The sequence below is a fragment of the Drosophila serrata genome, unplaced genomic scaffold (genome assembly GCF_035046125.1).
Source record: "Drosophila serrata isolate PLE 108 unplaced genomic scaffold, ASM3504612v1 contig_165, whole genome shotgun sequence".
NCBI lineage: Eukaryota > Metazoa > Arthropoda > Insecta > Diptera > Drosophilidae > Drosophila > Drosophila serrata.
In genome coordinates, this window is record NW_028257063.1 from 4,133,427 (window position 1) to 4,157,833 (window position 24,407).

The 24,407-nt window shown below is 45.5% G+C and overlaps 7 protein-coding genes and 1 long non-coding RNA gene across 8 annotated transcripts; 2 read left to right on the plus strand and 6 right to left on the minus strand.

The window, feature by feature from the left end:
• The first annotated feature begins 1,901 nt into the window (after positions 1 to 1,901).
• On the plus strand, positions 1,902 to 14,359 carry sha (shavenoid). The gene is made up of 9 exons (XM_086827312.1): positions 1,902 to 2,348; positions 5,551 to 5,867; positions 7,079 to 7,177; positions 7,253 to 7,450; positions 8,128 to 8,238; positions 9,860 to 10,201; positions 10,268 to 10,746; positions 10,810 to 11,043; positions 11,105 to 14,359. The coding sequence occupies exons 2-9, from the start codon at positions 5,615 to 5,617 to the stop codon at positions 14,357 to 14,359; spliced, it is 4,971 nt and encodes a 1,656-aa protein (XP_086683438.1). The 5' UTR covers positions 1,902 to 2,348; positions 5,551 to 5,614.
• On the minus strand, positions 3,654 to 4,561 carry LOC110179350 (uncharacterized). The gene is made up of 3 exons (XR_002319383.2): positions 4,279 to 4,561; positions 4,144 to 4,220; positions 3,654 to 4,076 (listed from the first exon to the last, which is right to left on the minus strand). It is a non-coding gene; the product is annotated as an uncharacterized LOC110179350 (long non-coding RNA).
• Positions 14,360 to 15,283: 924 nt separating the features above from the next.
• lambdaTry (serine protease lambdaTry) lies at positions 15,284 to 16,162 on the plus strand. The gene has a single exon (XM_020946811.2). The coding sequence runs from the start codon at positions 15,297 to 15,299 to the stop codon at positions 16,122 to 16,124; it is 828 nt and encodes a 275-aa protein (XP_020802470.2). The 5' UTR covers positions 15,284 to 15,296; the 3' UTR covers positions 16,125 to 16,162.
• A 181-nt stretch (positions 16,163 to 16,343) lies between these two features.
• Positions 16,344 to 17,320, minus strand: kappaTry (serine protease kappaTry). Its single transcript, XM_086827385.1, has one exon. It carries the CDS (start codon positions 17,290 to 17,292, stop codon positions 16,432 to 16,434), a length of 861 nt encoding a protein of 286 aa, XP_086683511.1. The 5' UTR covers positions 17,293 to 17,320; the 3' UTR covers positions 16,344 to 16,431.
• Positions 17,321 to 17,794: 474 nt separating this feature from the next.
• zetaTry (zetaTrypsin) lies at positions 17,795 to 18,730 on the minus strand. Its single transcript, XM_086827386.1, has one exon. It carries the CDS (start codon positions 18,724 to 18,726, stop codon positions 17,884 to 17,886), a length of 843 nt encoding a protein of 280 aa, XP_086683512.1. The 5' UTR covers positions 18,727 to 18,730; the 3' UTR covers positions 17,795 to 17,883.
• Positions 18,731 to 19,795: 1,065 nt separating this feature from the next.
• Positions 19,796 to 20,764, minus strand: etaTry (etaTrypsin). Its single transcript, XM_086827313.1, has one exon. It carries the CDS (start codon positions 20,747 to 20,749, stop codon positions 19,952 to 19,954), a length of 798 nt encoding a protein of 265 aa, XP_086683439.1. The 5' UTR covers positions 20,750 to 20,764; the 3' UTR covers positions 19,796 to 19,951.
• A 458-nt stretch (positions 20,765 to 21,222) lies between these two features.
• On the minus strand, positions 21,223 to 22,042 carry thetaTry (thetaTrypsin). Its single transcript, XM_020946814.2, has one exon. The coding sequence runs from the start codon at positions 22,039 to 22,041 to the stop codon at positions 21,244 to 21,246; it is 798 nt and encodes a 265-aa protein (XP_020802473.2). The 5' UTR covers position 22,042; the 3' UTR covers positions 21,223 to 21,243.
• Positions 22,043 to 23,514: 1,472 nt separating this feature from the next.
• Positions 23,515 to 24,383, minus strand: LOC110179298 (trypsin alpha). Its single transcript, XM_020946784.2, has one exon. The coding sequence runs from the start codon at positions 24,345 to 24,347 to the stop codon at positions 23,577 to 23,579; it is 771 nt and encodes a 256-aa protein (XP_020802443.1). The 5' UTR covers positions 24,348 to 24,383; the 3' UTR covers positions 23,515 to 23,576.
• Positions 24,384 to 24,407: the final 24 nt, after the last annotated feature.

The following is a 24,407-nucleotide window of genomic DNA, read 5'->3' on the forward strand; positions in this document are numbered from 1 at the left end:
GCCGGAGGCCTCACCTGCACACTTCACTCCGCCGGCAGCGTATCAATAACTAGCTGGAGATTAGGTGGAGAGTATTCATAGGAGGAGAGGTATCTCCGGCAGGAGGAGCACTTTGATTCCTATAAGACACTGAGATAAAATGGGTCTATAGTCTGGGGTGGCTTTAATAATATTGTAAAGATATCTTCATGTGGCAACTTAAAACTTTCGCTATCTTTGTTGTAAAACGTAAAGTTATGAGCATTTCCGGTTATCGGTTCTATCGATATACTACCTTGGTAATTCTTAATAGTAATCAAGGAAATGAGAATCTTTTATTAAGCGAATGATTAAACCTGGTTTAGCCTTCTCTTACAAAAATATAAATTTTCTTAATATATTTTACTTCTTATCACTTTTTAAGGGTACTTCCGGTTATCGTTCCCATCGATAACTATGAAAGTAGTGATGCTTACCTTTTGCAGGTATAATAAATTAAGAGTAATAATATAATTATAGGTTTTTAAACAATTTTGCATAGCAAGAACTCTTTTTTTCAGTGTGCTCATCCCAGACATGAACTGGTTTTCCTCTTTTTCCAGCAGCAACAGCGGCAGCAGGCGCAGATCAGTCGACTCACCGCAGCCTCCGGCCTACCAGCGACGTGTGCCCAAAGTTTGCATAAGTTGGACCCCGACATGGACGTGGACATGGATGTGGACATGGATGTGGATGTGGATGTGTCCATGTGGACGCTTAGCCTCGAACCGGGATCTGGACCTGGAGCTGGCTTCATTTTACAGTTAAAGATTTATGGATCATGCATGGCCAAATGGCAAACAGATACGCGGGTAATTGTGTGTAGGTAACGCATTCAACCACAAATTTATACCGTCCAAAACGATAAGAGCCATAAGGAGGAGCATTTGTGGCAACTAAAGATCCCAATCTTTGAGAAACAAATTCCCGCATTGAGCGTCATAAAATGCAGATGCGAGACGATGGACGGATGGCTAGCCGTCATAAAAGACCAAATAAAACCGATCGAAGGCCCATTTTCAAGAACTGTATATAGAGTCGATAATGTTGGGGAATAGGGGGAAATCTATATCCATTAGATAGGAGATCTACAAAATCAAAACTTTCTAAATGACGGGCGGCAACAAGAAGAAACCAAAACTGTAAATGCAGCAAATAGTTGCAGCGGCGTCGCCAACTAAAGTATAATTATTGCCCAGACCAAGACGACGACGAGATGGGAATGAAGACGTGGTCCGAGGCCAGGAGGCTGGAGCTCCGTCTCCAACTGGGCACGTACGCAGAGGATGCCAATATTTCTCTCTCTCTATATATTTCTATATCTTTTTTTAGTTTTATTTTTGTTTTTGTTAGGCCTGGCAACTGTTTAACTGTTTTTAATTGAAACCAGTTTGTGGTAATTGTCTTTTTGGCTCTATGACTATATATGTTATAACTCGCTTATGTCAAAAACAGATTGCAGTAAGCGTGTAATTTGAGTCCAAGATTTCACTTGTTCTCCGGATCTTGGAGCGCATCGAAAGCCAGTAAATTGTCATATAATTGTGCCAGAACCAATGACAAATGATGGACCGAAAGGCTTCTATCAAATTGGAGCGTGCAGTGCAGTTTTCTGCTTCATTTCTACGCAGAACCAGTCACTGTGCCTCTGTTAATTAGTCTGCCGTTGGAGATATCTTCGCCTTCACACATCACAACACAACTATGGCCAACATAATTTGTCAAAACACAGAGCCCAATCCGAACTTATACTTTCGAGATATAAGAGCGTAACTCGGGGGAGAGAAAAGAAAAGCCAAACTCGTTTAAGAGCAGCAGCAGTCTTCTCTCAGCGAAGCTTTTCCGCTGCGGCATTGCGGTTTCTTCGGCGCTCCAACTTCTTCAGTCGCTCCAACGACGGCGACCTTGATAGACGTATCAGCGGTTTCAGTCCGAGAAAACCCCAAAAGAAAAGCCGCCGCTGACTTCGCTTTCTTCGGAACGAGAAACAAAAGAAAACTTGGCTGGAAAAACAATAACAGTTAGCGGTCTCAAAGTGTTGTTGTTTAGTGTTATTGTTGTTCGCTGTGTTGTGGCACGAGATGTTTCAAAAATGTGGCCAGAAATGATAAAAAACGTGCAGAAAATGCCAAAGAAATGTGTGTGAAAGATGCAAAGTGAAGTTAAGCCCACGACAAAAAAAAATAAATAAAGAAATCAACGAAAAAGAAAAGAAAAGCGACCAAGTTTATGTGTGAAGCCAGGCAGTCCTTGGCATAAAGAAAATTAACAGCCAAGAGGTGTTAATTTACGAGTGTTTTTGCAGTACATCTCACCCACCGGTCTCTGCTGTGAGTGAGAAATATTTAAATTTTAAGTTAAATTTAAATTAAAATTTGAATCACAGCTTGGGAGAAAGGGCTCTAGTTTTGGTTGTGTTGCCCTTGGCTTTTGGGGCTTATTAGACCATTGCCAATTGTGTTTAGGTCACTGGGCACCCAATTGAAAATCTTCTTGTACATTTTTGGGAGAAAGTAAAAAACAAAAAATAGATATATATAAAGCGGCCATTGCACTGCCGTAATGTTGGTCTTAACAACATTTGGCCGAAACCGTTGCTGGCCCTAAGTCCAGAGCGGTGGAGCAACAGGTACACATTAAAGCACATTAAGGCGGCGGAGCAAATGATGCGCTCCTCTGGCCACACAATGGACACGGCCACCTCCAGGGTAGGGCAGGGTAGCCGGCGGAACACAGCCGCTAACACAAAATACGAGTAATAAAACTAAGAGCGGAATAAATTTGAAATTTGTTATTATGCGAGATGGGAGGAGAGGCAATGAGGGATCCGAGGATGGGCTGGGATGTGCGATGCTGCTTCTGAATCTGATTCTGATTCTGCCACATGTGGCGTGTTCTAAGTGTTAAAAGTACGCCGAGTGTGACGTCGGGTGCACTCGGAAGTGTATAGCGGACTGGTGGCTCCCGGGTGCCAGACAATGGCCCCCCCAGAGCCCAGAGATGCAACCAACTCCAGCTCCAGCTCCAGCTCCAACTCCAACTCCATAACCATACCCATAGTCATAGTCATAGTCATAGTCATAGTTGGTGCATGTTCATGTGAATCGCCATGGCCAGGTTAGAATGCGTTGTGGTAATTTCCACACCCTTTAAAGTGTAATTTGTATCATTTTTTGGGGCATGATCAACTAGAGCTTAGAGCCTAGGGATTCAGTTTTAGGGATTTCAAAGTTCCTAAATAAATGGGTCTTAAAACCTTTAAAGAACAGAAAGTACATTATTTTGTAAAGTGATATTGAGGATAGTCATTTACTTGGCTTGTATATTTATATGTATATTTATTTATTAAGTCTCCAAAAACTAAAGTTCAGTGAAAAATCCATAAAGTTCTTAAATAGCTCCCTTATTTTTATCACTTTTCATATATGTCTTAATTTTTTTGTGATACGTTTACCTTAAACTCATAAACAATTGTTCTAAGCTGTTCTCAAAAGTTACCATAAAAAACTTTTTATAAGAATGTTTCTAAGAAGTTTTATTGTTAAAAAGAAAATTCAACTCATTAGACCATGGAAAACAATACAACATCTTATATACGAAGTCTTGGAAAATATGATATCCTATAAAAATAAATATTTAAAACGTTCCCAGAGTGCTTAGAATATATTCATTTAAATCAAAGTCTGAGAGAGAGATACATTAATTCCTCAAATACAGTTATACATAATATTTTTTAAACTCTTAGAATTTATAGGTAAACTCTTAATATTTTCAACCTATTTCAAACCACTTTCCCTCCCCCGAAAATGACCGTGTAAAAACCCATAGTTACACCCAATAACAGTGTTCAGTTTTTTAAAGTTAACATATTAACGCTTCGCTGATCCCATCCAGAATAATATCCCAAGGGGGTATGTCCGGCGTCGAGGCATGTTCTCTGGTTACACTTGTTGATGTTTATTATGGTTAAATTTATGCACAGACTTAGAACAATGCGCACACGCTCTTTCGTGTTGGCCAATAATTAATGATCGCGTACACGACTATGGCCACGGCGGCTGCAATAGAGAGATGGTCTGAAATAGATGGAATATGGCTTTAATTTATGCAGTTGGGTTCAATTACCTGTTAATTGAGTTTAGTCGAGTGCGCAAGAGTCAAGACCCGGGGCTTGGTGCCCCACGGAGATTCCAAACGGCAAACTGCAAACGGCAAAATATATTATATATCTCAGAACTTACAGTTGGCTCTTTTTCCGACCTTTTCTTTATGTTTTTCCCAGCATCATCAAAATCGCATCAGTTTCAGTCGCAACTTTGCTGCTGATGTTGCAGTTGGAAAACGAAATAAACAAACGAAAAGAGAAAAAAGCAGGTCATTACTGCCATTAAATTCGTTTCGAAAATGCAGACTGGAAAGAAAAAACGAGTGATAAAAACCGAAAACCGAAAACCGATGACCGAAAACTAAAACTAAAACTGAGGCAAAGTCGTAAACAAATCGAAAAGAAAGAGAAATAATAGAAATGATATTGTATTTTTATATTTTTTAAATGCCATAACTGTACAGCACCCTGAGTGATAGATGGAGCTCAAGCTGGAGCTAAGCTTGGGTGATTATGGTGACTGGTCAATCAAAAGACTGAGGAACCGAACTTGGTCTGTGGCATGTTGTTTTTGCCGTTGTTGTCGCGTTCTACTGCTGCGTTTTGTAAAGAAATTTTACTTTCAAATTAGGCCGCAACTGTTGCTTTTTTTTATCGCTTTCTTCACCACTCATTCATTCGCGCGCTGAACATTATGTGAATGCTCAGCCGTCCCTTCCCTTCCCTTCCCCTTCTCTATGGCTTTTGTTCTTCTTTTGAAGAGCCCAAAAAATAACACAGAGAACCAGATATACGCACACTCAGCAGCAGCAGATCAGTAGAACTCGGTGATATGAACAGTTAGGAGTCCCCAATAACTTTTTTCCCCCTCTATGTGTGTGTGTGGTGTGTGTCGTTTTTTGTGTGAAATATTTATGTAAATTGGCCTGGCCGAAAGCAGCTGCTAAAGTGCAACTGATTAGCGGTATAAACGGGGCTGGGGGTTGTTCTAAAGTCTCCAACTTGCAGCGGCTTTTAATAACGGTAAACGCAGCAGCAGAAGCACAGGTAGAAGAAGCTCTGTTCCCACTGCAGAAACGCACTTGATCCAGTGCAGCACAGGCATAACAGCATAATGCCACCTCTACACCTCTATAAGTATACACTTTGCAACGCCGCCGTAGAAGAACAAGTTTTAATTGCAACATTTGTTTAAATGCTGTCCGTTAGTCTTTGGCCACAAACTAGTACAGAGTGACTAGCTTTAAGCAAACACACCAACTGGATGTAGATGGTGCTCCATTTCCCGCAAAAACAACAGAACGAAACAATTTCTGCCTCATTAACTGAGCAAGTGGCGGCCCAAAGAATGTCACCACCAGCTGCAGGCTACGATTTTGGATTTCTTAGTAATTAATTAGTGGTTCTTCTTTTCGATATCTTTGCAGTGCCAGCAGCTGCACCGGAGAATCCCCCAGAGTGCGTTCGGCTCCCAGCTATGTTGCTGTTAAGATGCAGCTCCAATCCTTACCGCTGCTCCACCAGCTCCTCCTGCTCCTCCTCCTGCTTCTTGCTTATCGCGCCACGCCCGCCCATTCGCGGGTGAGGAGCAACCTCTATCAGAGCCATCACCAAGTCCAAGATCAAGATGCCGGCGAGGATCCTCTGGTGCCCGCCAGCCTGCTGCTGGAGGAACTGCACCAGACCAGCGGTCAGCTTGTCAATCTGACGCGACATCACGATGGCGATACCTTCCACACAAGCGGTGAGTTACACTCGGGAAAGAGGGTGATATATATATTTTTTGATTATAAAAGATATAGGTTTTAATTTAGGTTGGGTAATCCCATGTTTCAGAGCTGGAACATTCATAGTAATCGATTTTGAATAGATATATATGTTCTTTAAAATAAATCTGTTCAAAGAACGCTACTATAATTTTAGTCATTTTAAGTTTTTAAAATTTTAAACCGTGTATGTAGATTTGTTAACCTATTAATAGAAAACATCGGAAAGCTTTCCGAATTTAAATTGATGCATTTTTGGCTTAGTTATGAAAGATTTTATGTTTCAATTACAAACTTCAAAGGAACATAAACTTCTGTTTCCAGAAGGATGTCTTTCTTGTTTTATTATTCATAAAGTCTTAATAGAGAAAAACTAGTTACATTTTTAGCAGTATTTCTAATTATATTTGACAATTAATATTGTTCAACATTGAAAAGTTTACTCAGTCTGAGCTGAGTGATTAATGATTTTCAATATAAACTGAAATTTTAAAAGCCAGAGAGTTGCACTTGGAATATAAAACTTTAGTTCTTATTTAATGCATATGTAAAACTTTATTATATTAGTAAACTAAATAATAGTAATTGAATTTCAAGTTGTATAACTTTTCCGGCCTTTTTCCTACATTTCTTCTTGAAATATAGGTACATGTTAAGTTTGTATCTTGTAGATACATATTAAGTTCTGCAAATTTGAACTCGCTTTTCTTATACAGGAAACAAATATATGTTAATTTATCTAATTTAGATTCCTATCTATATATTATTTTAGCTCCATTCCCAAGCATAGTCTGACTTCCTTTCTTAAAGTTCTTAAGAAATAACCAACTTGGTTAGCGCCCAAAACAGTTGCTAATTTTTTCCAAAGCCATTGGCAGTTGCAGTGTCATTGTCAGTGCCTTGACCACTTGGCATGTGGCATCTTCAACTGGAGAAGGAGCTGCAGAGCTATAGAGCTATAGATAGAGATTAAGCTAGAGCCTCGGATGGGTGATGCTGCGCTTTTTGCCCGGCTGATCCGGCTAAACCGCTGACAGCAGCATTAATTTTTGCCTGCAAAAGGCCGGGAGACTCGTCTGATTGGCCGTCAAATCCGCCAAAGCACCGATGCTTGTTGTGAAGTCCAGAGTCAATCCATCTTAATGCTTTCCCCCAATAATCCCACTCCTCGTTCTCCATTTCCACGCAGGTCTGGGCAGCGCCTGCAACGCGGACACCTGCATCGGACTCTCGAGCGGCACAGCCTCGCTGGTGCGTCTCCCCAGCGAAGCCGTCGGTCAAGGCAACGGTAACTCACAGCAGATTAGCATGGTAATGTGTGCCTGTCATAAGCTCTCTAACACCCCAAATCCCCCTCCGCCAGATGGACGCGATCCGGCCTCGACCTCGTTGGCTGGTGGTCAGAGCCAGATGGAGTTGCTCAGCCGCCGGTTCAAGCTGCAGAAGAAGGGTCGCCTCCCAGCAGATGGGGAGCAGGAACAGAATAGCTGCACTTGTCGGTGTCTGCCGTATCTAAGGGCCTATCGGGAGGATCTGGGCATATGTGTGGACGATATCCACGGTGAGTATATCGTATATATACAGAGTACTCTCAACCATTATCCATTATTGCGGAAGGGAATGGGCTCGAGGCTGCTCCATTTCGCGGCTGTGGGAGTTACTATTTCTCCCACATGGTTGGGTGTGTGGGACATATCCAGCCATTGTTTTGTCATATCCAAGGCACAATGGTTGCCCAACTTACAAAAATAAAAAATGTAAAAATTAAAAAAGAAAGAAATGCTGTAATAACAGGCAGCAGCAATGGCAGGGCTGAATGCAGAATGAAAACGAAACGTCGTGACGCAAAGAGGGAAAAAATGCCATTATTATTGAACAAATCGCTTGTTTCCCCGCTGCTAATGAATGAAAGGAAACTTTCGCCGCCGCCATCGTCGTCGTCGTCGTCTGCCAACATAAACAATCTCGGCTAGCTGCCAATCTTGGAATCCAACTCAAAAATCGGACTCCCAGTTGGACTCGCCGGCACCAAAAAGTAAGAGCTGGTGCGGAAAAACAACCTCTGGAAATAGTTTCACCGAGTCCAAGTCATAATCGATAAGCTTCGATCTTTATCGCCGGCATAACTATACGAAATATACATCTATTTTATATATTGCAAGCATTGTCTGTGCTTTCCCACAACCTTAGCCCAAGGCTAATCGTTTCCTCTTTAATTATTATTGCATTTCTTTACAGAGTGCTCCCTGTCGCCCTTTGTGAGCGGTTCCTCGTCGGAGAAGATACCCTTTGTCTTCCTGCCGCTCAAGGGTCAGATCATCTATCCCAGCAGGGAGATTAGCTTTGCCAGTAAGTGAATTTCACAGAATAATATTTAAGGTTTAAGCAGAAATTTTAATTAGATTTAATAATTCTGGAAAAGTAAGAGGTTACTTTTACTGGAAATTTTAAAATGTACTTACCATGAGTAACAGCTGGGGGTTCTTCAGTTATTTTCTGAGATTAATTAAATTTTTATTGGTAAAAGTAAGATGGTAATGAAACTAGGAATATATATTCAGAGGAACAATATATGTACATATAAAGAAAGCCAGTCCTTCAAATGCTTTATTCTTTATTGATTACGAACTTGATTACAAGCAGAAATATATGTATATGACTTTAATTAATATTTTTAATTAATAATAAGAAATAATATTTTTATATGCTCATTTTTGAGTAAATCACAGTTTTTCAAATATCATAACTAAGCCAAAAATGCATTAATTTCGATTCGGAAAGCTGTTCTGTGCTAGGTATTAAAGGGTTAACAAAACTGCATATTGAGTTTTTGAATTTTATAAATTAAATTTTTTATCAAATTTTGACAATTTTAACAATCTTAGAAAATTTTCAAAAAAATAAAAAAAAATTTTTTAATTTATTTTTTTTCCAAACATTACTAGAACGATTCGGCTGTTAATGCTGATCAAGAATATATATGATTTATAGGCCCGGAAATGATTCCTTCACTAAGTTTGAAGCTTCTGACTAAAATTAGAATCCATCTTTTAAGCTGATATTTATCTATATATTTATATGACAATTTTTATTAAAAATCAAATTCATAACTTAGCCAAAATATTATTATTCGTTAGTAATTTATAATTAAGTAAGGATGTTTACTTTGATCATACCTCTTTTTATATCCTTAATACAAGTTGCTGTAATGGGACACGTGGCAATAAGGGTCTTAATTGGCAAATAAATAAATAGCTAGCACAGGTGATTATAGTCCTAAGCCTGATATTACCTATAGCATCTATATATAAATGTATGTCATGATATAATTAGTTAAGACTTACCGCAGTTGACACGTCATTGTTTAATTCCTTCCAGTGTCGAGTTATATTAGTGGTGACTTTAATTAGGCTTCTTCCTGATTATCCAGATGCATTGCGTTGATCAGACGATATAATTGAGGTCGGAGGGTAATCACTATCACTTATCACCACTATCACAATAGATGTTGACAGAGCGAAGGCCGGGCACAGACTGAGGGCGGAGCGGCGGCAGTGCCTGGTATTTATAGTCTCCGAGCAAAGAGAACAGAGAATTTGAGAGCGAGAGCGAAGAGCGAGCATCTCTAGCGATAAGCCTTTCCCTCTAACTCCCTCTGTGTATCTCAGAGATACTCAGAGCATGAGAGAGAGGGGGAGAGTGGGAGAGAGGGAGGCACATACATTTACCGAATGCTTCTGTGGCAGCTATATGATATAGTCGTCCGATCTTAATAAAATCAAAATAGAAATTATAGGATAATACCAAAATTAAGTACTGATCAAGAATATATATACTTTTTATGGTGGGAAATGACTTTTTCACTGCCTGCCAAACTTTTGATTAAAATAATAATACAAATATTATTAAATAAATTTAATGATAATTATATAGTATATATATATATCTTTAATAAATATTCAATTGCCAGGCATCCACACACCCGTTTGTGCCGTAACGGGTGCCCAGTACTTGGGCTCCAATGGCTGGTCGGATCTGCGGAATCCCATTGACACCGACTATCCCTTCCGGATGTTCCGGGATGAGGGACGCAGCTTCCTCCTCTGGCTGGGCGAGGCGGATCTACGCCAAAAGATGCAGGGACGCCTGATTGTGGTGCATTTAGTGTGCCGGGACATGACAGTGGGGCTGAATGCCACCGGTTATCCCAAGGTTAATCCTGGCGAAAGGGAGCCCCTGATGCCGCCCAGAAATGTGCACTCGCCGTGTGTGGCCTTTCGGGTGAACGGCAGTCCCGTCAAGTATACGCACAGTGAGCATCTTTAAAGAGTAATATATCAGAAGCCCAGAGATAATCGTTCCTTATACTCCTCCTTAGATGTCCCTGAGGTATTCTTTCAGCCCGCCAACTCCACCACTCTGGCCTCCACCTCCGATGGCATGACCATGAGGGAATATGTGGTCATTGGAATCTGCAGCCTGCTGCTGGGACTCATCTACGTGGCATCCGTGTTCTTGTATCTGTACATGAAGAAACGGAAGCGTCACAATTCCCGCAATTCATTGGATAACCTGGCGAGTGACATAAATTATCCCAAGAATGACCAGGTCACCTACGGGGCACCCTTCAGCCGCGTGGGCAGCATTTACTCCGCCAATAGCATGGGCTTGGGTGGTGCTGGTGGTGACCCCAACAATCGCACCAGCATTGGCAGCCTCAAGGAGGACATGGGCATCGTGAAGAATAATCCTCTGCTGCAGCATTTTCCGCAGCTGAGCGAAAGGGAGCACAATTCCGGATTTGCCAGCGATATATCCAACTCGAACTCCGAGTGTGAAATGGAGGAGAAGATCAAGGTGGGTTTGGCGGAGTTATTTTTCCGCTTCATACAGCTAAAGGGTAACCTTTTCTCTTGGCAGACATCTGTTCTGGTTCATCCGCAGCTCAGCAAGTCGCCCAAGCCGTCGGATAACTCCTCTCTGGATACGGATGACTTCGGGCAGGATAACGAGTGCCTGCCCGCCGAGAATGTGGCCGTGATCGATGAGCTGATGAGCGAGGAGAAGCTGGAGAATCTCCGGGCCATGGTCAGTGGCAATGTGAGAAAGAAGCTCTACTTTAATCCAGCCTACTTTGAGCCTCATCTGCTGGCGGTAAGTCTAGAAGGAACACTTGAAACCAGGACATGAATTCATATCCTCATTTCTATAACAGGAACCCCCTCAAGCAGCCATTGAGTTTCTGCAAAAGATCCGCGAGGTCATAGCCATTGCCAAGTACAAGATGGCCGCCAAGCGGTATCAGCCATCCCTGAATATAATTCCGGAGGAGCTGCAGCATGATTCGCCCAGCAGCAGTTCACCCACCATGTTTAATATTCCGCTTCAGCAGAGTCTGGCGGCCACCAAGGGCATCGGAGACAAACGGAACAGCATCGAGCAATGGCTCCAGAGTGTGCCCAATTCGGAGGCTTCGGCTGCTCCAGTCCAGAAGACACCCACGACGCCGGCCAAGAAGGGATCCGGATCACCCAGCAAGGGATCTCTGCGTAGGGAGATCACAGCGCCCAAGGAGCGACCGCCACCGCCGCCCTTGGCCAAGACCAAGACAGAGGAAGCTCCAACTCCAGCTTCGCCAGTGGCAGTTACTCCCAGTCGGAGTCCTGTGAAGAGCAATCCGGATTCTCCCAAGTCCCAGTCTCCTGGGAGCAACTCCTTCGAGAGCTTCTCCGCCTTCTCGGTGGCCGCCAATGTATATGGCTTTGCGGAGACCGGTGGCGAGATCTACAACAATCCCAAGTTCATGCTGGCCGACTCGCCGGCTGCCTCGCTCCGCAGCGCCTCCAGTCGCTCCAAGTCGCTGCGGAAGCGCAGCGAGGTCCTGGATCAGTTTGCAGCTGCCAATTCCACGCCCACCTCGCTCACCTCCTTCGATCGGCAGCACTACAACATGCTGAGGAGCATGAAGCCAGCGGAGGTGATCTACGATTCCCTGAAGCGGGAGTTCGCTGCCCACATTCCCACGCCGGACTATGACAGCACCATTGAGAAGAAGATCAAGGATATCTACAGCAGCACCCAGAGCAGCATTCCCTCTGTGCCCACGCCGGACTACAGTTCCCTCAGCCGAAAGTCCCTGAAGCAATTCCAGCCGGACTCTCCCATATACCGCCGTAAGTCCCCGCAGTATCTGATTGTAGACTATGAGACGGACAGCCTGGAGCGACTAGAGCCCAGCAAGCGCAAGAGCTCACACTCCTCCAGCTCACCGTCGTCGGATGTGAGCTCCCAGCTGAGTCCCAGTTTGAGCACGGCCCTGCCGCTGGAGGAGGAGATGGAGATCAGTCACACGGTGTACGATCGGCTGGACGGATTTCGCAAGGAGGGCGAGATGAAGATGAAGCGGCTGGCGGGCAAGCACCATCACCAGCATCCGCATCCCGTCCAGCAGCAGCGGCAGCAGAAGGAGGCGGCGGCCAGGATCAAGTATGACACTCCCTTTCGCGGCAGCATGACCATCGAGGTGGAGCACGAGCCGCCCTCGGATCTGGAGCGCACGGATAGCGATCAGTTTGAGCCGGACACACTGGACCGGAAGCCCAAAAAGCAGAGCTTCTGCGATATCTCCGCCTGGGATGGCCACAAGCCCATGGACACGGACTTCAATCAGATCAACTCTCTGCCCGATCTGAGCCGCCAGCAGATGATGAGTCCTGTGCCCAGCAGTCCGGCAGCCATCAAGCCAAGGACAGCCTCGTTCATCCTGCGGTCAAGTAACTCGTTCAGGAATCTGCGGGAGATCTACGAGTCGCCCTTGGTGGCCCAGCAGGAGAGCTGCAAGTGCGAGAAGAAGCCGACGCCGGAGGAGGAAGGTCGGATACTCACCCTGGAGGCGAAGCACTCGCGGCGTCAGCGCGGAATGGGTATAGAGACCTCGCCCACGCACTCCGTAGTGGATATCACCAAGGCGAACAAGACCACCATCCAGATTTCCTCTCCCAAGGCAGAGAAGGCCACTGCTGCTCCACCAGCGCCACGGCCCAAGGCTAGCAATCAGCACTATTGCCCACCTCTGCCCAACCAGGGCAGCAAGCGTCCACTGCCACCGCCTCCTCCTCCCAGCTCAGCAGAGCAGCACCATGCGCCCGAGGAGGATGCCTACAGCCTGCACAGCGAGGTGACCGAGGTCACCGGCGTCTCGGAGTTTGACAACAACACCATGTCCAGTGCGATATCGGCCACCACCGAGGAGCGGACCCACACCAAGGGCTCCACCAGGACACCAGCAGCAGTCAAGGCAGCTGGTAAAGTCCAGGACGAGGATTATGAGGGAATGTACAGCAAGAAGATCAATAGTCTAAGGAATGACTACAGTCTTACCAAGTATCTCAATCGGCGGAAGAGCCAGCGTGAGGAGGCCTCCAAGGGGGGCCAGGATGTTGCTCCAAAAGAAGCCCCAGAACCCGTGGAGTTCCCTGGCAACAACAAGAATCTTAAGGACGTCGATCTCGTCCAGTTTGATGCATTGAGCGTAAGCTCCCGGTCCAATCGGAGCAGTGGTCATCTCTCGGAGCGCACCAAGGAGATGTATCGCAATGCAGGAGTCCCCGTGGGCATTGCCTATCCCCAGCGGGCAGCCAGCAGCTCCGGCGGTCCCAATTCCGGGGGAAATGTCCAGACGGTGTACCGCTGTGAGATCGAACAGGCCCAGCTCACGGCCGGAATGCAGATTGCCATTGGGCTGAAGGATCGGGCCAAGAAGGCCAAGGATCTGAAGAATGCGTGGCGCAAGTTTGTCACAATGGCGGCCAATAAGTTCAGCCCCAGCCAGAGTCCGGCGCCCACCTATGGCAGCAAGAATGCAGCCGGATTCCTGGAGGACGACGGCATAGCCTCCATTATCGAGGATGCGGCTCATAGTGCGGGTATGGGACAACCCGGTAGCCAGACCTACTACGAGCAGCGTTTCGGGCAACTGGACAGCGGCTACATGAGCACCGATTCCACGGAGCTGTACAAGCGCAATGTCTACGATCGGTACAACTTCAAGATGCTATCCGGTGGCCGAGGGCAGGTCATTCGCGTGGACACCATCGAGGACAACGATGAGGAGGAGAGCGGTCCGAACGATAGTCGTTTTGAGGATCTGGAGCATATGGTTTCACCAGGACACAGTCGTCGATCTCCGGACACCATGGGCGTTATGACCAATGGCGACATAAGTGACGCCGACTCCGACAAGACCCTCACGCGTTCCCACTCCCAAACGAACTCCCAGGAACTGAATGTTCGCGGTAGCACCACCACAATGTCTTCGTACTCCTCGGATGAGAATGGTGGACGGGGGCATAGCACCTGCTGCGGCTCCTCGGAGACGGACGAGGAGACCAATGCGGAGGACATGTGGGAGTCCGGGGCGGAGAGCATTGAGACTCACTCGGTGCTCTACAAGATGATACGGAAGAGTTGAATATTAGATATAGATAGATAGTCTATGTAATAAATAGTTTCTAGGGACGTGCAATACTATATATCCGAAGCAGACTTTTAGACTCTAAGCATATATAGCAAACGATCAGTGCAATAACTGGAGAATCTTGCCAAACCACAAAGGTGCAATTTAATTAGATTTATCACTTTATATTTAGTAGGATGAAGGAAACACCTGGGGAACTGCATCCAATACGCAAAGTGCAGGTACCAACAGGACAACGAACCCAAGCCCTAAGATATCCAAGTGCAATCAATATATAATATATATCGTGTAGTATCGTAACGGATGCGTATTGTGATAAATGTCAGCAGTCTTGGGCCGGAAATGTGCAATCTTAGTTTGTAATGTCGTCAGTTGTAAATGGGTTTAAGATTAGAGCCTAAAACTAAGAATAAATAAAAGAAATCGAATTATGTAGAGTAATAATAAACACTGTTTTTTACTTGTTATTTGAAAGTAACATACTTTTGGGTAGAAAATGAAAGGGTTTAGTAAGTAAATTACTTGTGATTACAATTTTAGAAATTAACTTTGGGGTCAAAATAAAAAAGAGCTAGAGGAAAAGATAGGCAGGACATCTATCTAAGGTGGCAGTTCTATTGGCAGTTTTATTACCACTCTTTAAAGGTACTTCTTAATTTATTTATCAGTTAATCATTATTTATAAATTAACTTCCATCTCGAGGATTTTCCAAGAAAGTTATTGTTTTTAGGGGAAATGCCCAGAAGTAACTTGCCTAGATTTATGACCTGTCCCGTTGTCCATGTCTTTTCCCCTGATTAAGACTCCTATCGTTAGATTTTGTTAGATTACCGAGTAATGGTCTATCCCAGCGCAATCTACACCTGCTCGATAAGGCGAATTCTATAAATCTACACATGGCATGGCTTTCGCCTTCAGTTCCCTCCGAAAATGTCACGGATTTTGGTCGCTTTTCTGGTGCTGGGCGCTGTTTGCAGCAGCTCCCTGGCAGATCCTGTCTATCGCAATGGAGAGGATGTGCAAGTCCCTCAGCTGGATGGACGCATTGTCGGCGGCGAGGATACCAACATCACCCACTATCCGCACCAGATCTCCATGAGGCTTAGGGGAAACCACCGATGCGGTGGCACCGTTTTCAATGCCCACACCATCATCAGTGCTTCGCATTGTGTAAACACCCTGACCTCCGTGGAGAACCTGACCATTGTGGCTGGCTCGTCCAACATCTGGTTCCCCACAGGACCCCAGCAGGAGCTGCCCGTTCGCGAGATCATCATGCATCCCAAGTACAGGTCCCTGAACAATGACTACGATGCGGCCATCTTGATTGTGGACGGCGAATTCGAGTTCAATGAGGCAGTTCAACCCATTCAGCTGGCCAAGGAGCGTCCGGAGCCTGGTACACCGGTGACAGTGACCGGTTGGGGCACCACCAGCGAGGGTGGCGTCATCTCCGATGTCCTGCAGAAGGTCAATGTCAATGTGGTAGACCACGCGGATTGCAAAAAGGCCTACCCCATCTTGCTGACCGGACGGATGCTCTGTGCCGGTGTCACCGGCGGTGGCAAGGATGCCTGCCAGGGTGATTCTGGCGGTCCGTTGATCCACAACAACGAGCTGCTGGGCATTGTCTCCTGGGGAACTGGCTGTGCCCGCGAGAAGTATCCCGGAGTCTATTGCTCAGTGCCTGACGTTTACGATTGGATCCTGGAGACAGCTGCTGCCTACGATAATGTGGGTAAAATTGAATTCCTGTAAACTTATTGTTTCTGTATTGAATATATTGGAAAACTCAACTCTGTCTTTGGAGTTCCATGGGTTAGCTACCCTAAAGCTTCTTTTGACCAAGGGTTTACTGAAAAGCGTATCCAACTTTTATTATTCTTCAATTCATTCTTAACGAGTTAATACCTAAGAATTACATAAGGAGATAAGCACTAGCAACCATGATACAGCCCATGATAACACAACTGTATATTGTTTGTTTGATTACGGTTTTATTATATTCCAATAGGTAGCTCTATCCGGAATGATAGCGTATCAATTGGCTTTGAAATTCCATTGTTTATTGTGCTCCGCGGGCGGCAATTGTTTCTTCAATCCAATCCAGAAAACTGGCCACGTAGCTGTATACCGTTGGGTAGTTGGGTCGGGCACAACCACGTCCCCAGGACACCAGACCCACAAGCTGATTATCAATGACCAGGGGTCCACCGGTATCACCCTGGCAGGCGTCACTGCCCCCTTCGGTCACATAGCCCGCACAGATCATCCTTTCTGTGACCTCTCCAGCGCCATAGATCTCGTTGCACTTCTCCGTGCTCACCACCGGCACTTGGGTCTGCTCCAGGTTGTAGCTGGACGGACCCCATTCCTCCCGATAACCCCAACCGGCCACGGTGGCCAGGCGATCCACTGCCGGACGCTCCGGCCGGATGACTGCCTTGCTGATTCCGAAATGATTGAGGTTCAGAGGCGTGTCCAGAAAGAGCACTCCGATGTCATAGTCGGCGGTGTAGTAGTCAAAGTTCGGATGATGCGTCCAGTTGGCCACGGGATAGATGATGCCATCGGGTCCGGTGCGGGTATTGGCGCCCACCACAGCCAGCAGCTTAGTCTCCGCCTCCAGGTTGTACAGGCACTGGGCAGCGGTGAGGAGTACATGCTCCGAGTAGATGACCCCGGCACACTCGTGCCTGTAGCTATCCTCCACATTGCGACGGTAGCGCAGGGAGACAATATACGGATGACGGGCCACATCCACGGTGGTTCCATTGATAATCCTGGCCTGTGGCTTTTCCGGGGCCTCAGAGGACACTCCGATGGCCAGCAGCAGGAGGAGCAGGAGCGGCATTTTAAGCTGAGGCTGTGGGATGCACATGGTCGTCGCTGATTCCACCGATTTGCCCGGGCGAGAGGTTCGCATCGAACTGATTACGGGTCTCGATTTGGCACCTTTTGCCGTTTGCGGCTCTTCAATGATTAGCTTAATGACCGGTCCTCGAGATAGCTCCAAGTATAAACAGGGGTACGAGCAAGATAATGGAGTTCCAGTGACGGACTATGTTCAGTCAATCTTCAAGTATCCAAGGCTTGCTTGCTCTTAGGTTTTATAAATTGTTTAAAAATAAATTTAGGTTTTTAAGAGAGGTTTTAAGAGAATCTTTTGGGTTTGATTCAAGAAAAAAACAAAAAAAATGACTGGAAATATTAATAAATTCCCTAAAAGGAATGATTACACCGACCTTTGGTTCACTCTAATACAATTTCTTGAGCAAACCTTAGCCAACTTTCAGGGTCCCTGAAAACCATTTCAACTTTCAGTTTAGATTTCTTAAAGGTAACTTAATCTCGAATCCACCTGTCCAAGGTTGATCTAATCTTCAGTATAAACCGATTACGCTTGGGAAAAACTAATTACATCAAACTTTTGGTATTAGGGAAAACCCCAAGGCACGTGGTTTCAAAACCAATTTATTTACAGGAATCATAAAATGGGCAAATTATGAAATACGCTTTAGAGCTCAGCTAGCTGGGCATCGATCCAGGGCCTGAGATTGGCCACATTAGCATAGACACCAGGATAGTCGGCCAGGGCGCACTGGTTGCCCCAGGACACCACACCGTACAGCTGATCCCGGACAACCAGCGGTCCACCGGAGTCACCCTGGCAGGCATCCGCACCACCCACGCCCCGCTTGCCGGCACACAACATTTGCTCGGTGATGCGATAGGTCTCATCCCCAAAGTCCTCGTAATCCTGATCGCAAACCTCGTTGCTCACAATCGGCACATCGACGGCCAGGAGAATGTTGGAGGCCGAACCGCCGGAGGAGGTAGTGCCCCAGCCGCTGATCTTGCTTATGGCTCCTGGTAGCGGTGCCTCCGAAGCCAACTGAATGGGCTTGATGGTGAAGTTGTTCAGCGGCAGTGGAGGATCCAGGATGAGCAACGCCACATCGTTGTTGTAGGCCGCTCCCGAGAAGTATCCCTCGTGCATGATGATCTCCTTCACGGATGTGATGACACCATCCGATCCTGTGCGATAATTGGAACCGGCCACCACCTTGTACTGACTGGCCACCGTCCCGATGACGCAGTGAGCCGCCGTTAACACCTTGTCACTGTCAATGATGGAACCACCGCAGCGATGCGAGTAGGCATTCTGCGGCGCGGTGATGGCCTTGTACCTCAGCGAGATCTGATACGGAACCTGGGCAATATCGGTCACATAGCCACCAACGATGCGTCCATCGGGACCGTCGTTCTTAGCATCCTGACCTTCCTGGAGGGGCAGACCTCGGACCAGCAGGCAGCAGGCGAGGAAAGCGGATAGGTAAACCAACCAAGAACGCGACATGTCGAGGACTGAGGGCTAAAGCTGCTTGGACGATCATAATAAGGCTTATCTATCGGTCTACACCGACTATAAAGACCATAAATTTTATTCTGGATACGCTCGGTCATTCGCAATAGCTAGTGATTACGCTTTATGGTAAATAACACTAAACAGCATAGTTTGGAGATGGATTTTTTTGGTATATCTGAGAAGGTGTAGGTGTTTTTGTGTCCCTTTAAGAAGTTCCTTTAATTGGCTTGAAGGTTCATTGAGTTTTTGGATCTTTAATGTTCTAAAGATATCTTTAAAGGAGATTGTTCTTAATAGTGGAGAGTCCTTGGTTTAATTTTAAGGGTAATTAAGATTTAACTTTCTCTGGAATCTTAAAGAGAAATCTTGAGGATAAAACTCCCATGGTATATAGATTTCAGATGATAGAGCAGACCTATTTTGAAAAGAATTTTAAAATTCAATAACTGGGACTGGGAATAAGATATTAGAAAAAAAAAATCAAGGTTTATTGTTTTTATATCTCAGCTTATAACGCTGAAAGGAGTCATTTCCGACCCCATAAATCATATATATTCTTGATCAGAATTAAACGGCGAGTCGATCTAGCTATATTTTAAAGAAAATAAATTTTTTCAATTTTTGTTGATTTTTGTAAAAAATGATAAGGGGTTACATCATTAAAATTTCCGAAAAATGGCAAAAATTTTAGGTTTTAAACTGAGTATGCAGCTTTGTTAACCTCTTAAAAACTAACATAGGAAAGCAATCCGAATTAAAATTAATGAATTTTTAGCTTAGTTATGAGTTTTTAAAACTTGGATTTGTCAACAAATTGTTATAGTCTTTACAGGACTAATAACCTGAATAACTTAGCAGTTTAAGTTTATTTTTACCTCTAAATTTCTTAACTACATAGGCTCTGAACTTTACACCAATTACAGCCATAAAAAATATGTATGACTCTTTGAATATATAGCACAAATATTGATAACTGCAGTTTATTTGAAGAATTGGGTAGTAAAGGCAATGCAAACAGGAAATAAGCTAGACTGTTCAAGAAGCTACATTATATTAAAAGTTAGTATTTATATGTAAACTTTATTCAATTTTATAATATCATACATGGAAAACAAGTTAAGTTAATCCCGTTTTCAGATACATAAATATACAAACAGCGGTTTATATTGATTTAAAATCGATTATTCCATTTAAAAACAAAGCTTAATTTCCATCTTCACTTAGTTGCTGTCTGCTTGGCTATCCAGTCCTTGAAGTGGGCCACATTCGAGTAAACTCCCGGATAGTTGGGACGTGCACAACCCTCGCCCCAGGATACAATGCCAGTGAGCTTGCCATTTACGACCAGAGGTCCTCCGGAATCTCCTTGACAGGCATCCTTGCCGCCCTCTGGAACACCGGCACAGATCATGGCCTCAGTGATGGGTCGCCAGTTGTAGGCTTCCTGGCACTTGGCGGAGTCCACAATTGGAACCTTGACCTGCTGCAGCTGATTGGAGGAGCGACCACCCTCGGTGGTGTAACCCCAGCCACTAATGGTGGCCGTGGCACCCACTGTCGGTTCCTCGGCGGCCAGCTCAATGGCCTCCATGTCGTCGAAAGTGACCAGGGGCAAGGATGGATTGATCTTTACCAGGGCTATGTCATTATCCATAGTGGTGGCGTTGTACAGTTCATGGGGTATCAGTTTCTCCACCCGCACCACAACGCCATTCATGGTGTCGCTATTATCTGATCCTGCTACGACCAGGAAGTTCTCCGCCAGCCGATTGTACACACAATGAGCGGCGGTAACAATAGTCTCCTTGTCCAGGATGCAGCCACCGCAGGTTTGGGCATAGGCACTGGTCGTGGAACTGCGTCTGCGCAGCTGCACCACATACTTTGTGTAGAAACTGGAGGTGTCTGCTCCACCCACAATCCTTCCATTGAGCTCTGTCTCGGGATGAGCTTCCACGCCGAGCAGTGGGAGCAGGAGCATTCCCGCGAAAATCGGTAGCAGAACTTTAATCATTTCGTTGTTCGATCAGTGACTAAATCGATTGTGTTTGGATGTCAGAAAATAGCGAGAAGCTTTGCCATATCTTGAATTGGTCAATAAATTGTTTTAGGTCTAACGCGACCGATAAGATGGTCAATACAAAAGCGATGATATGGATCGTAAAGCTTGAGAGTGACTAAGCGGAGAGGCAGTGTTTATGGGTGAGGTTTTTGGATCGATGTAAGGAACCATATAGAAAATATATCAAACATAGATATTTCTCATCTCAAAAATGATCTATAATTAGATTCATAGACCTCTTAGGCTTTCTTTTACACTCTAAAGGCTTTCCGAGAAAGCTTAAAACCTGTCACTAATATTTCATTTGTCTAAAATCCCCAAAACTATGCAGTAACCTCTATAACTTTTAATGAAGAAACAAATTAATCTTCCTAAATTAAACCCGAAAAGTTTAAAACATTTTACTTATTAAAAAACCCCAGAAGTATGCCCACTGATTATCGAATTTATTGCAATGTTTTGGCTTTCTCTAAGATCCATTCTCGCAAGCTTGGCACATCGGCATACACCCCAGGCAATCCGTCCGAGGCACAGGCATAACCCCAGGACACTATGCCCACCAGGGTGTTATTTCCCACCACCAAGGGACCACCGGAGTCACCCTGGCAGGCATCCTTCTTCTTCTCATAGGCACACACCATGCTCTTGTAGATGATATCGCCGTACTTATAGGCATCCGATCCGCAGGTACACCAGTCCACAATGCTCACATACACTTCCTGGAGCACCTTGGGCAGGGACATGCACCAGAAGTAGCACTTGACACCCCAGCCAGTGACCACAGCAGTGGTTCCCGTTTCTGGCGTCTCCTTGGCCAGTTCCACATAGCGAATGTCCTCGGTTTCCTGAACCTTTTCGGCCAGCTTTAGGATGCCCACGTCGTTCTCCATGGTTTGGGAGCTGTAGTTCTCGTTGTAGGTCAGATTGCGAACAGCCACCCGGATGCCACCCTCATTGTAGAGCGTGGAGCCAAGGCGGACAAAGACCTTGGAGGCCTTCCTGCCCACCAGGCAATGGGCAGCCGTGACCACGGTCTCCTCGTCGAGCAAGCTGCCTCCGCAGAAATGGGAGCCACTCTTGGTCTGCAGCGAAACCTGGTAGGGATGGGCAGCGATCGTAGTGTCCTCGCCACCCACAATGCGACCTTCGTGCTCGAAGGGATCGCCCTGGGAAACCCCAATGGTTCCAGCCCAGGCGGAAGCCACAGCCAGACAGACTAGAGAGGCCAAAATTAATCCTCGCATTCTGTAGACAGAAAACTAAAGCATTCAATGTACTCCAACCAGTATTTATAACCTTCTGCGAGGTCCAACGAGTGGACCATTGACAGCTGACACTATCGATGGGTCAATCTTTTGAGCCAGGGAATTAGCATACTCTGTGCCCCGAAGGCACTAGTACCCATCAACTCCATGATCCAGACAGCCTTATCAATCATTGTGTTCCTTATCGTGTCAGGGAAGTCTACACTTGAACAGGTGTTAATAGATATAGATGGCACATTCTCATGGGTGTCTTCGGGTTTCACCATGAGTATTGCGTAAGACACACCTCTATTATTTCTATTTAATAATTCCCAGGCCAAGGCCAGGCAATATCAGTTATAGTGACCTGGAATTTTCATTTAATGTGTCATTAAAAAAACTATTAACCTAAAAGGAATAATATGCGTAACGTCCCTGTACTCAATGACTGGCTGGGTATACCCTTCGTCCATAAGTAAGGGGTGTCTTAAAACTACAATGGCGAATATCAACCGCAAATATCAATGAAGTTCAGGCACTTTCAATTAATTTTTAGATAACAAAATTTGTTTTCTAAACAACATTATCAGCCAGCAAAATATATAAGATTATTGCCCAAATTGTTGTTGCTTTCGACGTGGTAATCACTTTCGATCTCTTACAATCGATTCATAAAACGCAATTCTACAAGTCACGGTTCAGCCTGTAGAACATGCCATTTCCTTTGGCCGAAAAACTGATATCTGAAATCTGTGCAATCTTATCCTTAACGCCCTTCTTATATGTAGTAATTAATCTTAAGGCACCTGTCCCAGACCCATCAGCACCTCAACTTATCAATGGAGAAGATGGAGTGGAACTCTGGCCACGCGATGCACTCGAAGCAACCAAAGATAAGATACATCGTAGCGTCTCAGGAAATGTTTACTCTTATGCCCCAAGCCACTTGAGACCGCTGAAAATCACTTTAAGTCATGCGAAATCATTTCAAATCATTCGAAATCATTTGATATCACGGAAGTGAGTACCCTTGAGCCCTTGAAAAGATATCTGGCAGTGACGTTGGACTGTGTGAGTGGTGTGATAGGGTTTACGGATGGGTGATCTATTATGTAATTTAAATTTTCAGAATATGAAACAAAATAAATCCACAATTTGCATCACACTTTGGTGTAGAATATTTCAAGACTTTCAGGTTGTGGAAAGACAATAAGTTCAGAATGTTACAAGGGTTTGGTATCGTCATATACCTATCTTCCCTTGCTGTAATAAATCTTGATTTAATTAAACTTTCTCTAGTAGCTACGATTTCTAGAAGTTGAATACTTTAGACTTTATAAAAAATTTAAGAATGTTTAAACTAAATGGGTATTTGGTTTAAAAACTAAGGGGAGTTATATAAGATCCTATTAGGAAAATCCTATAAAATCTTTTCCCCAAGACCCTCTACTCCATCCAATACAAATTCAGATATTATGCTCTGTACTCCAAAGTTTTATTTAATGAAATTAGCATCCAAGACACGGACTAAATGCTTAAACGCTGTTAGCGGCACTGACCACCCAGGAGCGAAGGACAGCCACATCGGCGTAGACACCGGGGTAGTTGGCATAGGCGCAACCGTATCCCCAGGAAACAACACCAACAAGGACGCCACCGGAGACCAGAGGGCCACCGGAATCACCCTGGCAGGAGTCCTTGCCGGCGGTGTAGGCACAGATCATGGTGGACCTGATCTGGCTGCCGTATCCGTAAGCGGAGGAAGCACACTGCGACTGGCTCACGATCTTCACGTTGACGTACCGCAGCTGGCTAGGGATGGAGCTAGAGCCGGAGGACTCTGTGCCCCAGCCGGAAACGGAGGCGGCGGCACCATTGGCCGGGTTGTAGGTGGCCAGACCGATGGCCTTAGCGGAGGAGCTGAAGGCAATGGAGGAGCTCAGACGGATCACGGCGATGTCGTTGACCATGGTGCTGGGGTTGTAGCCCTCGTGGTTGCGGAAAGCAGCCACACTGATCAGGCTGCCGCCGGAGTTCCAGTAGCTGGATCCAGCGCGGACCTTCAGGGACGAGGCGGACACGGACTGCAGGCAGTGAGCGGCGGTCACAATGATTTTGGCGGAGTAGATGGAACCACCGCAGGAGTGGCCACCGTTACGCTGCAGAGAGATCTGCCACGGGAAGCTGGTGATGGTGGTAGCGGTACCTCCGACAATGCGGCCATCCAGCTGGGGCAGGAGACCCTCGGGGATGGTGCCTCCCAGGGCGCAGGCCACGGCGGACAACAGGATCACGATCTTAAGCATGGTGAGCTGTGCTGGTTAGTGCTTGCTTCCATGCCGCCGCCGGGAGCTTTTATACAAAAA

What these genes read in the sequence shown, in the direction of transcription:
- lambdaTry (XM_020946811.2), top strand. Translation starts at nt 15,297, where the DNA reads ATGTCACGGATTTTGGTCGCTTTTCTGGTGCTGGGCGCTGTTTGCAGC.
- sha (XM_086827312.1), top strand. Translation starts at nt 5,615, where the DNA reads ATGCAGCTCCAATCCTTACCGCTGCTCCACCAGCTCCTCCTGCTCCTC. An exon ending in AGCCGTCGGTCAAGGCAACG is followed by an intron (nt 7,178 to 7,252) that starts GTAACTCACAGC and finishes CCCCTCCGCCAG; the next exon opens with ATGGACGCGATCCGGCCTCG. An exon ending in AAATGGAGGAGAAGATCAAG is followed by an intron (nt 10,747 to 10,809) that starts GTGGGTTTGGCG and finishes TTCTCTTGGCAG; the next exon opens with ACATCTGTTCTGGTTCATCC.
- zetaTry (XM_086827386.1), bottom strand. Translation starts at nt 18,726, where the DNA reads ATGTCGCGTTCTTGGTTGGTTTACCTATCCGCTTTCCTCGCCTGCTGC.
- kappaTry (XM_086827385.1), bottom strand. Translation starts at nt 17,292, where the DNA reads ATGCGAACCTCTCGCCCGGGCAAATCGGTGGAATCAGCGACGACCATG.
- thetaTry (XM_020946814.2), bottom strand. Translation starts at nt 22,041, where the DNA reads ATGCGAGGATTAATTTTGGCCTCTCTAGTCTGTCTGGCTGTGGCTTCC.
- LOC110179298 (XM_020946784.2), bottom strand. Translation starts at nt 24,347, where the DNA reads ATGCTTAAGATCGTGATCCTGTTGTCCGCCGTGGCCTGCGCCCTGGGA.
- etaTry (XM_086827313.1), bottom strand. Translation starts at nt 20,749, where the DNA reads ATGATTAAAGTTCTGCTACCGATTTTCGCGGGAATGCTCCTGCTCCCA.